Source organism: Gymnoscopelus microlampas (genome assembly GCF_963454915.1).
Source record: "Gymnoscopelus microlampas genome assembly, chromosome: 22".
Classification (NCBI taxonomy): domain Eukaryota; kingdom Metazoa; phylum Chordata; class Actinopteri; order Myctophiformes; family Myctophidae; genus Gymnoscopelus; species Gymnoscopelus microlampas.
Window position 1 is genome coordinate 11,383,360 of NC_139959.1, and position 14,233 is coordinate 11,397,592.

The window sequence follows — 14,233 nt, forward strand, 5'->3', positions numbered from 1 at the left end:
AAATTAAAAAAGGGGAGAATTCTCCCCTTTGACGGTTAACACCATTGACTGAAAAGGGGAGAATTCTCCCCTTTGGCAGTAGACCTGTTAATAATGAATGCAATCTGGGTTGAAATACTGCACTTTAAAGTAATTATGAAAGGCTGAAAATGAAACATTCTCACAAAGTTCATTTACCTTCCACCGTTTCTCCTTTAGCTATGCTGTAATCCTACTCCGATTACAAGTATTGTAATCGGAGTAACTTTGTTTTAGAGATTAGGTAGTAAATGAACACATAAGGTAACGGCCATTACACACCGGCGATTATGCGAATATACGCAAAATTCGGACTCGTTCCGAATAATTAAAAGACGCTCTTTCGCTTCGCTTTTTCGCTCCATGGAAGCTTGCATTGACTTTATAAGGTTTTAAAGAAATACGTATTATTCGCATGAAAAAATCGCCTCCGGTGTGTAAAGAGTTTAAAGCTGCACTATGTAACTTTCCTCTTCTACCTCGGATTTGAACCCGGTTTCCTGTGCAAGTGCTGAAATTTTTTACCATTGAGCTAATAGAGGCTGCCTGCTTGCTCAGGGGATGAACTGAACCTTGACCATGAGGTCAAAATTCGTGCCAGCTCCTGTGTCTATAGGTGAGACATGACCTTTGAGACGATCTAAATGTCTCAATAGAAGAGCAGGGAGACAACATTACAACCACCCCAATTGTATAAGTTACATTGTATTAACATACTATACCATACAGATTGGACAATTTTGTATTTAATTGATTTTTAAAAAAGTGACATAGTGCGGCTTTAAACTGTGTTAGTTTTACCTGAACACTTTAACAGTGGCCATCTACAAAGGTGACAGCAGTGAATAGGGGTTCATTGACTTAAACAGACATTTTGAGTGCTATTGAACAGGAAAGGAGAGATTTATAATTAACGGTTATAATGATGCCCTATTATATTGAGGGCCATCAGCCTATTTGGGCTTGAAGAGACATTACGTGATCAACCAAAAAGCCAGATCCTTAAGAGCTTTAATCCTCAGCAATAATGTTGTAGTAAAATAAATTCATCATCAATGGATTAGTTTAATGTGCTGTTGTGGACGCTAAATCGCTAAAACATAATAATCTTTTGTAACTCACCTGTTCTCACCTCCTAGCACTCCCCTTTCTTGCATATTTTGATAGATGTCAAACAATATATATATTGGTTACACATGTTTTGTTATTTAGATTTGTATTTGCTTGACCACAAATGCTAAGCATGTCATGTAGGTACTACAGTATGTTGTTTAGACAGATGCTAGGTTTGATGTTTACCTGGTGCCCTAGTTTCTTTGATGCACTACATTGTCTTTCTTTGCACTCTTCTTATGGGACTATTTAGTGTTAATATTACAATTAGGGAACAAGTAATATTCACAGAAATTGTGTATGAATGCATATTTTAAATACATAATTAAATAAATTAATAAAACAAAGATTAATAAATAAAGATGAGATTTAAATGAACATTTTTAAAAATAAAAGAGATGCATAGGGAATGGAAAGGGAGAGGAGGGGGGGTTCAGTCAGGGGGCAAGGTTTGTAGAACGTTTTTAAGTAGTCTATGAAAGGATTCCATTTGTGGAAAAACGTTTCACAGAGAATCTTATATTTTCTAACTTAAGAAAATACATAACATCCCTGAGCCACATAGAGATAGATGGAGCCTTCAGAGATTTGTAGAAGTTTGATTTCGTAGAATTGACCTGAGAGGAACGTCTTGAGACCCCAAATGTTGCTATAAATAGGCTAATCTACTGTGTAAATCAAATCCCAGAACGTTTGACAAGATAGCAAAACCAGAATGACAGAATGTATTAAGTCTGGGAAAGAGTGTTATAATGTTATAATCAGGTTACATGGAGAAGCATCACATCTTTCACATTGGTCTGCAATAGATGGGTAGATTTCAGATAGATGAGACTTTGAGAAGTCTGTGTAATACCTTGAATTGTATGAGTTCTAGCCTTGCACAAGGTGTACCTGATCGTATTCTGTTCACGGCCTCCTCCCACCACCGATCAAGAAGGTTCATTTGTCACTATACTCATACAGGCACAGGCAGCAACGTACTGGTGGGGTAAGAGCCGCACTACTGAGCAACATCAATCTGATCTGTACTGTCTATCTCCTTACGTGACTATTTACACTGTCATTTGATTACGAGGGTTCGTGCCATTTACTCTGATCTCACACTTCTAAGTCACTCCAGTTAAGAGTGCCTGCTAAATGCCTAAATTGTAACTGTAAATTGGTAACTATAGCATTATATGTTGCCTTGCACTGGCTTTTAAATTGATGACCAAATTCTGGAAATTCTATATTGTTGGATGAAGTTGGCACAATATAGCACCCCTTATGGAATTCATAAGAGAAATCAAACGCTTTATCTCTCAGCCTCCTGTTGTAATTCAATTGTTGCGAAAAACAAAGCTGCCTGTTAAGTGGGTATGAACCACAACTTGGAAAGTATATATTTACATGAAAGTATATCTTTTTAATGTAAACAAAAACAGTGTTAGTGTTAAGAATATCACTAAAATTCACATAAAAATATTAGTCTTCCAGTTTACATTCATAGCATCAGTTAAAGGTGTGTAGTACGTTGAATAGTGATATTACAGTATAGCATGCATTTCATCCTGAGTCGCAACTAAAAGCACAATAACATTAGACACTAAGCATTTGAATTAGTTATATTAGTTATATGTCACTGTATTGAAGTGTTAGTGAAAGCCTTAACTTTGCTCATGCTAGTGCAGTAATACCGAGTAATTCCTTAAACCATTACACCCTCTTGTGGACAATGTCTGCAAAGTAAAAAAGTTAAATGAAGATACCTTCTTATTTGTTTATATTACACATACCTGCATGTGGAAAACTAAATTCTTAACATAACAAATTAACAAATATAACAAATAAATATATCAATAATATATCAAACATCCAAGCTGAAAAATCAACACATTAAACAACTCTTTCAGTTTTGACAAAATATAACAACATGATGGATATCTTTATATAAATAAATATGTCCATATTTATAATCATGGACAAAGCTTGCAATGAGTATTTGGTTGACCACTTATTCAAGCATAGCACAATAACAACCCTTGCCCTTTCAAAGCATGTGTATAGATACACATTTTTCTTTTCATTCATTATGTGGTAAATGGGTGGAAGCCTTCATTGCACCCAATTTTAGCTCCGAGGGCTTTATTCCTGGATAGGCTCTGGAACCACATTGTAAACACGCATGAAGTATTTCTCACATACTCCAGAAACCACCTGACTGTAACCTCATAGTCCTGACCAGCCATATATTTATAGACAACAATGCACTCCCAACTTCCACCCTGAGCAAATAAGACCTAGACCTAACCTTCAATATTCCATTGTTCATAGCTTAAAACATCACATTTCCAAACCTTTTTGTTTCTTTCTCAAAACCAGCCATTTTAAAATGGCTGGTTTCTACTATGGCTTTGTGGACTTGTTCTTCCAGAAATGTTTGTAGGCAGAGGAATTATACTTGGATCCTAGTTGTTGCTCTCAAAGAACATGAAATCCTGCATAGAAAGAAAGAAAATATTAGATGAATTGCTAAACTGTAAAAGTTGTTCAGTGTGTTTGTGTACATACAGTATTATGCTAAATCATTGATTGTAAGATCATTTCTACCAGTTAACATGTGAATAGTATTAGTGCTACTACATATATGTTTTGCGTTTGGAGTAATATTGATTCAATTCCAAATTCCTTACAAATATTTTAAAAAGTGGAGGGGTTTGGAAGTATTAAGGGGGCTAATCAACTCCTGCTAATATGCCACATAAACATACTACACTGGGTACCTTGAATAATAATAACAATACTGACACAAGTCACAGTTAAATAACTGATTATACTTTATGGTCACTTAGGCGCGCACATTGCACACTACTTTACACGGACAACATGGCACCTTGGACACCTTAGCACGTACACTACTCTTTATAGTGTTTATCAGTGTCATCCAAAGGACATTGTTCATTTGACATTCTAGCATCTTACATCGTTTTCTGTGGAATCTTACATTGTATGGTACTGTGGCATCTCAAAATGTATCGTACTGTGCTGTGTGGCATCTTCCATTTTATCACATACTCAAATGTTTGTTTGCCCTGGGTGAGGGGGGGGTGATGAAAGGACACGAGAGACTGTGATAAGCTGTATCATTCCTAGGGCTGATTAATCAGTACGAGCAGTGCATGTGTCAACTGTCTCCGTGAGTGACCTCACTGCTGCAGGAACTAACCATGGCAAACATGGACTCAAATTGTCTGCCACACAAGGTTGTTGCAGATGGTGTGCGGTACAGTTCACGGCTGAGGACACTAGAGTTTAACCGGGTGCAAATGGGAACCAAAACACAGAGCCGAAAACCGCTACCTTCGATAGTTCACAGAATGGCTGCGTACCAAACTGGGTGAGGCCCGCTAGCAGCACCTCCCCTGTTCTCAGCCAACTGTCGGATAAACCCAGTGAAACAACCATTTGTTCGCCACCACAGTTCCTCGTTGACAGTAAATCAAATGCTATTATATAATCTTGTTGAGTAAATACGGTTATTAGTATGTGATAACAAATTTATTGTCATCCAAACTCGGGCACGGTTGCATCAGCCAACTACAGGTGATATGTCTCATTCTGTGGCATCTTACATTGTAACTACTGTTTGCATATACCATCACTATTTGGTATATTCAACAATAATAATAATAATATAACAATAATTGAGTCCCCACTCCTTTGGGGTAATTTTGTCACAGCACATTTGCACATATGTGAAATGTGGCCTCTGCATTTACCCATACTAACTATTAGGAGCAGTGGGCATTACTAATACAGCGCCCGGGGAGCAGTTGGGGGTAGGGTGAACCTTACGAATCAGGTGGCCCCTCTACCCATTCAGCTATGGCCACTGAATGAGTAGCGTATGCACTACTATACGGTATATACTGATAGTGTACATAATGTAGGCTGTAAACTGGTTGATTGTGAGTAATAACCAGATCCTTCTATCTTTCAATTGTGATTGTGTTCCTACCGCATTGCCCCCTGCCTTTATAAAGTGTAAGTAAGCCTTGCCGAGCCCTGAGGCCCATAGGGCATGAGCCTATCTCCTGTTTCCTTAGCGCGAGGCAGCTTGATGTACAAGTACACCGCCTGGACATTACACTAGTAAAGCATGTCGCAGGGACTTAACCCCAATCCGACCCTTGATGCTGAGTGCCAAGCAGGGTGGCACTGGGTCCCATTAGTAAAGTCTTTGGTATGACGCGGCCGGGGATCGAACCCCAACATCCCAGTCTCAGGGCGGACAATTTAACCACAAGGCCACTGAGCTTATAAAGTGTAATCCTACTATAAAATGAGGACCTGTCCTTCTGTCTGTCTGTCTGTCTGTCTGTCTGTCTGTCTGTCTGTCTGTCCTCATCCATTTTTCTCCCCGTTGTATTGACCAATAGATCTCAAATTGCACACAGGCATGGACCATTGGCATATGCAGGGAGTGAATGAGCCGATGGAAATGGCACGGAAAGCAGCACACCCAGAAAGGATGGGCCACACGTAGCCTACTGTATATAGACTTGGTTAACCATTGTGTGTGTACGGTCAATAAAGCACAGAAGCTATAAATGGCGGTCGGCAACAACCCAAAGTGGCAATCAACGTGCTACAGTGACATAACGACCAATCAGTGGACGGGGACTTGGATACAGTTAGAGTACGTGGCCATTCTCGTGCATTTTTCTCTTTGACTGAAGCAGATTTTTTTTTAACTTTGCCCAAATGTAATCTCTTTATCAGAATGTTTAATAGTCCACACTTCTTTGGGGTATTTTTTGTCACAGTCCATTTGCACATAGGTGAAATTTGTCCTCTGCATTTAACCCATCCTAACTATTAACTATTAGTAGCAGTGGGCAAGTTAGTACCATTATTACAACGCTCGGGGAGGAGTTAGCAGTTGGGTGTCTTGCTCATGCACACTTTGACACATAGACCGGGGGGGGGGGGACCGGGGACCCTCTGTTTCCCAGTTGGCCTCTTTACCCATTCAGCTATGTTATTAGCAGATCTACAAGCTCACAACGTGTCGCACTGTAGATCGGCTATTTTTGCCAAAGAGGTTTGGTGTACAGACAAAAAAGAGAAGACTAAGTACCGAGCCAAAAGGTAAAGTTTACAAAGACGTATTGATGGTTTAAGTGGTTAAATGTCTGAAAACACACATTTAACATGAATCCAATATGTAGCGTGGGTCCCTGCTTCATCTCTCTTACTTGAGTAAAATTAAAAGTATTGGTATTATTTTCACTAGTTTGGGTCCCGGGCAAACATCTAATTTATTTTTTGGGTCTTGAGTTAAAAAGTTTGGGAACCACTGGTCTAGTATTATTTAATACTTACAATGAGAAAACATGCGCCGATCATTGTAGCCTTCATTTTCACGTCCAAATCCATAGGAAACTGGATACCAAAGTTGTCCGCATCTGTGAATACCTCGCGAAGAAGTCCTGTCCACTGTTTACTGATTTTCCCAATCTTGGTGACTTCATCCAAAGTCATAATCTAAGGGAGGGGGGAAAAGCACAGGGGAAATAATTGTGACATGTGTTGCGTTAGCAGGGTTCAATTTGCAGGGGGGGGGGGGGGGGGGGGCATGCCTCTGTTTTTATAACTCATAATGAAAGCTTCAGAGTAGCATATGTATGTAGTTCCAGTCTCTCGCACACCGCCACACATGCAGTAGCAGTGGTGGAAAGCAATCAAGTACATTTACTCAAGAACTGTAATTGAGTAAATTCTTTAGGTACTTTTACTTTACTTGCGTATTTCCATCTTTCAACCCTTTATCATTCTACCCCACTACATCTCAGAGGGCAAATATTGCACTTTTTACTCTTTTTACTAATTTACTAGTTAATGTGCAGATTTATATCAAACCTTTTTCAAAAATAGCCGATAGCCGACAAGCTCACAACTGTTGTGAGCTTGTATTGAGCTGCTATTATTGAAAAGGTTTTAAGATTTTGGGAGGGGAAAAAAAGACTATATTGCCCATTCATAATGAGCACATTTACTTGACTAAGTATATTTTGATGCCAATAATTTTGAATAAAGGACTTTTACTTATAACAGAGTTACAAGTAAAATGTTGCTACTTTTACTTAAGTAAAAAATATACCACCACTGTGCAGTAGCTAAGCTAGCTTCATTTCCCCCCTCAGTTCTGACTTCAAAGCTGCGAGGCAAGAATTTTCCGTGGTAATACCATGCATGGGTAAGTTCCAAGGAAGGTCTGCATCACTGACCCACATCGCCATCACAGCTCAATCCCAGTAAAACCAGCTCAACCACAGAACAATGATCACACTGTACCACACAAGAGCAGTGTGCCCCCGCATGTCGGCTTGGTCCAAGCCGTGACCCACTCTGATTGGAAACACATTTCCTGTTCCACGGCGCAGGGCGAACGGGACCAGGATCCCTTAAGAAAAACTGCCCGAGGGGCAACCCGGTGCGCTATACCCCGCGTCGAATTCTGTTTTCACAAATTTATTGGGTTGCTCCAGTGTTTGGATAAACCTCACCTCAAAGTCAACATCTGGCAGGCAGCTCCATCCACAGAAGGGCCCGTGGATCTTCAGTATAGGCTCCCTGTGTTCGTCCTCCACAATGAACTTGGGCGAGAAGGGGTGCCACTGCTGGACCACGTAGCCCACCGTGTTCCCGGGAGGGGCCTGCACCTCCAGCTGAGCGACAAAAACAACAGTAATCAGATCTACCGTCAATGGGGTTGCTACAGAGAAATCGTTGCTGTCGGGCAGAAAACTCCGATCTCCATTAGAGTTCTCAGCGGGCCTGAAAATTAAGGCCCGGCCCGAACTGGGCCGGCCCGAAAGATTACCCCAATTCTACCCCAAAAGCCAAGAAAAAAAGATTGCCAGTACCCAGTAGGCTGTGCAAGTGCCTCAAATTATAGCAGAGAGAGTGAGTGTGAGTCTTCTCCATATTCTAACTTTTTGTGCTTTTTCATAAATTAACGCCCTACTTGATCACACTACAGCGTCACACAAGAGCATCAAAAGTAGCAGATCCACAAGTTCGAAACGCGGGCGAAGCGATGCGTTTTGAGCTTGTAGATCTGCTACTTTTGATGCTTTTGAATTTGAATCCTGATAAGTAACAGTTTTGGACATATGACGAGGTTTCCAACCGACAGAGATGAAATACTGTATGCATATGTTTTTCCATACAGAAGATGCTGTATGTGAAAAGGACTTGTATTTATGTGCACAATAAAAAAATACTTAAACATAAGCATAATAATAATAATAATAATAAGCAGTAAACAGAGACAGGAAACCTTTGTGGATGTATTCATGGCCTCTACCTAAATACAATATTCTGTATTCACAGTGATTTACGTCAAAACAAAACAATTAACTCAAAAGCTTAAGATGTGATAATACAGATATTAAGTGAGTGATATTCATGATAGTACTGTCTAGCTACTGATTTTCGTTGCGGCTTCACTCACCTCCTGTAGACAGCAAGGGAAGCAGCAGCCCATGCACCTGAGAGTAGGGGAGCAAGTGTTAATCAAACTAATTGATGTAATCCATTATAAAATCAATCGATAATCAACAAGTTAATAAAAAATAATCAATCCCTATTTTGAGCATAGGGGGAAAAGTCTATTTTTCTAACATTTTGAAAATAGCCGATCTACAAACTTGCAGTTCAGCCATTTTCTCTATGTTTTGGCAAAGTCTAAAATAATGCCTAAGGGTAGCTCTCCACCGCACGTCGGCGACGGACGGTTAAGTGTTGGAAATCGTCTGTTGCCGGAAATCTGCTGTTGAATAGGCGGTGGCACTGTCAAGTCAGTCGCAAGTTGTGGGGAAGCGTCGAAAGTCGTCTTTCGACAATCATATAGCAGCAGGCTTGTTGTTGAGAAAGACATCAAGCCATAGGCTATTTTTAGCACCATAGTAGCCGTCTGACGGTGCCGGCTTTCAGGTGTATTTAGCTTTTTTTTCACACCTTCCAACCGACTGATCTCCCGACTTCATTCGGCTGCCAGTCTGTAGTAATCTGTAGTAGTCTGTTTGGTGGAGAACTACCTTAAGGGCTTAATCGATTATTTGATCAATCGAAACAAGAAATCAATTGAATAATGGATGGCTGCAGCCCTACTTGAGCGGCCGGTTGACGGTGATGACCTCCTGTCCAAAGTTGTCCAGGACACGGATGCTGAACGGGCGTGCGGGCCCGCAGCACTGGCGACTCAAACAGTCGTTCTCCTCCACGGCGTAGAAGATGTTCTGGCCCACGGCGTTGCGCACCTCGTATTTGTTGTTGCTCTCAAAACCTATGAGGGCTGTGTGGATGGAACACATATCCATACATTGTTGTTATGACAAAGCAAATTATGCTGTTAAGTAGCATAGGGATGCAACAGTTAGTCCAACTTATCGATTTAATCGATTGTTTATAAAAAGATTTATTTTTATTAATAATCTATCCCTATTTTGGGTATGTCATTATAGGTGAAGATCTTCACACACAAAAAGTGAAAATAGACGATCTACAAGCTCACAACGTGACAACGTTGTGATCAGCGTATTTACCTTTTTGCTCGACACCGTTGGGTGACAAAGTATATAATAGGGTTTAAGTGGTTACCGATTCATTGATATATTAACTACCCATTAAGACTAAGACTTCTACAAATGCCTTCTAAATCAGTAGTTCTCAAATCAGTAGACCCCCAAATTGATATACCGTATTTTCCGCACTATAAGGCGCACCGTCAGTGTGCGCCTTATAGTGTGGATGCGCCTTATAATCCGATGCGCCTTATATATGTATCAATATTGGTTCCCTTGGTTTCCGCACTATAGGGCGCACCGTCAGTGCGCCTTATAGTGCGGATGCGCCTTATAATGCGGTGCGCCCTATATATGAAAATAATACATTTATTGAAGGTGCGCCTTATACTCAGATGCGCCTTATAGTGCGGAAAATACGGGTATATATATATGGCCGCGGAACTCCCATCTGAAAATGTTTTGTGCCAGGAACCCCCAGAAGAGAAGAAAAATCACACCCAGTGTGAAGTGGGTGGTGTGGTCACATTGGTCATTACAGTGACACTAGCTGGTGATGACACTAGCTGTAATGTGATTGGCTGATATTACAGCTAGTGTCATGCGAATCAAAAAGTATCGATTTGCATTAACAATGGCAGAGTTTTACTGTGTACATAATTGGCCTATCACGGTGCAGGATTGGCCGGTGTACAGAATTCTCGGTGTATACAAATTGCAAAAGTATCGATTTGCATTAACAATGGCAGGGTTTTGCAGGGTACAAAATTGGCCAATCACGGTGCAGGATTGGGCGGTGTACATAATTGCCAAAAGCCACTTATAGAGGGTGGTTGCACCACCCTAAAAAACAATCCCAACATTTCCGATATTCTTCAAAAATGTTTACAAAATAGCAGATCTACAAGCCTGCAGCACAGCATGAAATGACGCGCTGTGAGCTTGTATATCTGCTACTTTTGAGAACCACTGTTCTAAACCAAATTAATGTTCTAAATCCAAAGAGTTTTATGAAAAAAAAATTCCAATCTACATGCTTGAGCTTGAAGATCGGCTATTTTAGCTGTTCACCCCCAGAATAAGTACACTAGGGCTCATGTGGTTAATTGCGTTTTCTTAGGTTCACTTATTACAGTAAGAGCTAATTTATTCTTTGTCATATGACCATGTCGCTTAACGAAACTGGTTTGCATCGTGCGATGTGGTTGTACAAAGCATACATACATTAAGCTCAAATGTTTACATACCTTCAATGGCCTCCACCTTCTGTTTGACGAGCAGTTGATCCACCTAATTAGATAATTAATAAAGTTAATACATGTTTAGCCCTCTTCAGGAAGCTAATCTCACTGTCAACAGGGGCTGGTCAACTAAAGTTAGGACATTCTGAACTACTATAGGGTAAATATATTGCACTTTTTGTTGTTTGCCTTTAAATTAAAAAATAACATGCTTGCTGAAAAATATTTTTCAAAAAATAAATCTGGATCCTGTATTTGTTTTTACATCCTTTGGGCAGCTGAAAATTTGTTATAAAATCACATTTTGGAACAGCATGAATTTAGAGATAAGCAGTTGCTTATAACTATATCCATTACAGATATTCTGAACAGACTTATCTAGATAGAGGTGAGGCACAAGCAATCCTGATTCCCCCCGTCACCTTTTTTCTTGCTTTTTTGTGATCGAACTGGTGACATTGTTATATGACCCCTTTGGGTTGAGGACCAAATGTACACTTGTAGATCCTTGTATGTATTCATTTAAGTGGAATTACTATAATGAAAAGGTTTAGAGTAGCCTTACTCGTTACCTGAGTGAGGTATTCCAGTCCAGGTGGACATCCAGGCATTCCAGGGTTGGGCACAGCATACATTTCCATTTTAGTTTGTAAGACCTTAAGGCGACCTGTTTAAAGGGCAAGACCACATTGGTAGAGGTTTGAGTTGTGTAGTTACCTTGCCATAGCCTGGCTCCAGCCCGTGAATCGCTAGCCATGCCCATTAAAAAAATATGTTCAGGCGATTCTGGTCTGGTGACGCTCTCATAGGAGGTCTCAGCCTCGGTTGAAAATCTGTTCGACGAATCGGGATCGGGATAATCCAGTATGAACCAATCGCCAAAGAGTCTTTGGAAAAAAAAACTTTGGCCACGCCCCCATCTCAGCAATCGGCTGCATTGAGAGGGCTTTCAGACTGAATAATGGAGTGAAACGAAATGAAAATTCAGGATGAGTGTCAGGCTAACCTTGCCATGATGTAACACCAAAAATAAATTGATAATTCAAAATATGCTCCTCATTGACTTACATTGTACAGTGAAACAGCTCTCAAAGTCATTTTAGCACATAAACGAACACAAACGAAGTTGATTTAGACAATATAGAACATTACCAAACCCAGTACTGTTTGTTTGTTTAATAAATATAACTTGATTTAGCTATTTTATTAGGAAGAAAACCCGGACTGGATCCGGGGGATCCGGATCTTCAGATAGTAAAATCAGCAGGAAATTTATTTTTTTATTGAAAAAACAAACAGTACTGGGTTTCGTGATGTTCTATATTGTCTGAATCAGCTTTGTTTGTGTTTGGTTACGTGCTAAAAGAGAGACTTTGAGAGCTGTTTTACCATACAATGTAAGTCAATGAGGAGCATATTTTGAATTATCAATTTCTAATCAATGGAGCAATTACTTTTTATTTCAAATTAGTTGCAACACAAAAGAAAGACAACTCAAAGTCAACCAAATGATCACACAAATAAGAAATAACAGTACAAGTTAAACATTAGAGAATGGATTAACTGTGTAGCTAAACATCATTTGTTTAATGACTTTTAACAGGAAGAAATGGCGCCATCGTGTGCTTCTTTACGGTACAAACATACTCATACATACTAGTCAACAAAATCACAGCTCTTGTAAACGGATAATCGACTCTCTGCTGCAGACCCCAAGTAGACTTAAAGACCACCTCATGCTCGTATTAGTTTACATGGGACTGAAGGGGGGTTTAGTCCTCTAAAGAACGATAGCCTCAAGGAAATCCTCTTATTTCAAGCCACCGAAGTTCTAGTTGAGGTTGACTTGACACACATACAGCGTTGCCATGTCGGCTTATTATAAGAGACTTTGGGCTTCTTTTTCTGTGAAGCTGCTTGTAAATATTGGTGGTTGGCGCGTTTTTTTGGGCTTAGTTGTTTCTAAAGTGTAGTTGCTTATTTGGGCTGGATTCCAATTTTTTTGTTTTTTGTTTTGTATTATGGTTGAAACCAGTGGCTTGTTTTCATAGACCTGGTTGCTTATTTCTCTCACAAAATATGGCAACACTGCACACACATTGTGCACATGTAGGCCAAGCCTGCTCGTTTGTAACGGTTGTCTAAACACTCAGTCGTCATCTCACTGTAGTTGTTCTGTAGAACGATTCTTTACAGTGACTACATTGTCATTTTGCTGTGACCTTGTTTCCCACTGTTTGATCCAAAACATTAAAGGGTTTTGGAACACTAGCCAGCCCAGTAGCCAACACAACAACATTCTGGCCGCTGTGCAAAGCAAAGGAGACGACTAGCTCCAATCGGAACCTCTCCCTCCGCTATGTAGCTCCGAGATGAGGTCCCGCTGCGTAGGGTGTCTGCAGAGTGCGACACCGGCGAACGGTGGCCAATATTGTTGATTCTTACCCTTTCCCGCATATCGTATCCAAAAAGTAAAAGGTAGTCCCCCTGCTCTCAGGTGTTTCACATTTTAGCGGTAAAGAACATTTTACCAACGGGTTAAAACACGCGTTTAAATCGCTTTTTTTAGTCAGCATGTGGCCAGTCAACCCCCGTCCGCATGCTCAGTACAGCTCCCGTTTAGGTTGCAATGGGAACACATGGCACGCACAGGCTGATTAAAAAGCGATTTAAACGCTTGTTTCAACCCGTCGGTTACAATTTCTTGGTCGCTAAAGGGTATAACATCTGACAGCAGGGGGGACGACCTTTACTTTTTGGATACGATGTGCGGAAAACGCTAAGAATCAACGATATTGGCCACCATTCACCGGTGTCGCACTCTGTCGGCACCCTGGACAGCGGGACTAAATCTCGGAGCTATACAGCGGAGGGAGAGGTTCCAAACGGGGCGGAGAAGACATCTCTTGCCACCGACGGGCTGCTATTATTACGACAACAAGAAGTCACTCCGTTATCAAATGTTAAATACTCAGTTAGATTAGAGCCTTCTACACAACAGTGTTCCCTCAAAACAAGAAATACTCACCGTGATCGATTGAGCTGGCGTAGGAAAAAAACAACAATAATAATAATAACAGCCCACTGACTCCTAGTCAAAGTGCTCTGGAATAAACCTATGATCTCATTGGTCGACGTCACTGCGTTTCCTATTTCTATGAGCCAATCACAAGACGGGGAGAGAATTGTCTAGACTAGAATCTAGACTAGAATCTAGACTAGCAATATAATTTTTTTTTGATTGATTGAATATTTTATTAGGCAAAAGAATGTAAAACAACACATTTA

At 40.4% G+C, this 14,233-nt stretch overlaps 1 protein-coding gene across 1 annotated transcript; it reads right to left on the bottom strand.

Moving 5' to 3' along the window:
* Positions 1 to 2,535: 2,535 nt before the first annotated feature.
* Positions 2,536 to 14,028, bottom strand: LOC311039229 (phospholipid scramblase 1). Its single transcript, XM_084048907.1, has 8 exons — positions 13,974 to 14,028; positions 11,518 to 11,612; positions 10,952 to 10,994; positions 9,292 to 9,475; positions 8,633 to 8,669; positions 7,683 to 7,844; positions 6,499 to 6,660; positions 2,536 to 3,611 (listed from the first exon to the last, which is right to left on the bottom strand). The coding sequence occupies exons 2-8, from the start codon at positions 11,584 to 11,586 to the stop codon at positions 3,582 to 3,584; spliced, it is 687 nt and encodes a 228-aa protein (XP_083905033.1). The 5' UTR covers positions 11,587 to 11,612; positions 13,974 to 14,028; the 3' UTR covers positions 2,536 to 3,581.
* Positions 14,029 to 14,233: the final 205 nt, after the last annotated feature.

Excerpts from the sequence above, each read along its gene's own strand:
- LOC311039229 (XM_084048907.1), bottom strand. The coding sequence starts at position 11,586 with ATGGAAATGTATGCTGTGCCCAACCCTGGAATGCCTGGATGTCCACCT. Across the intron at positions 9,476-10,951 it reads GAAGGTGGAGGCCATTGAAG|CCCTCATAGGTTTTGAGAGC; the intron begins GTATGTAAACAT and ends CCATCCACACAG. Across the intron at positions 8,670-9,291 it reads ACCGTCAACCGGCCGCTCAA|GTGCATGGGCTGCTGCTTCC; the intron begins GTAGGGCTGCAG and ends CCCTACTCTCAG.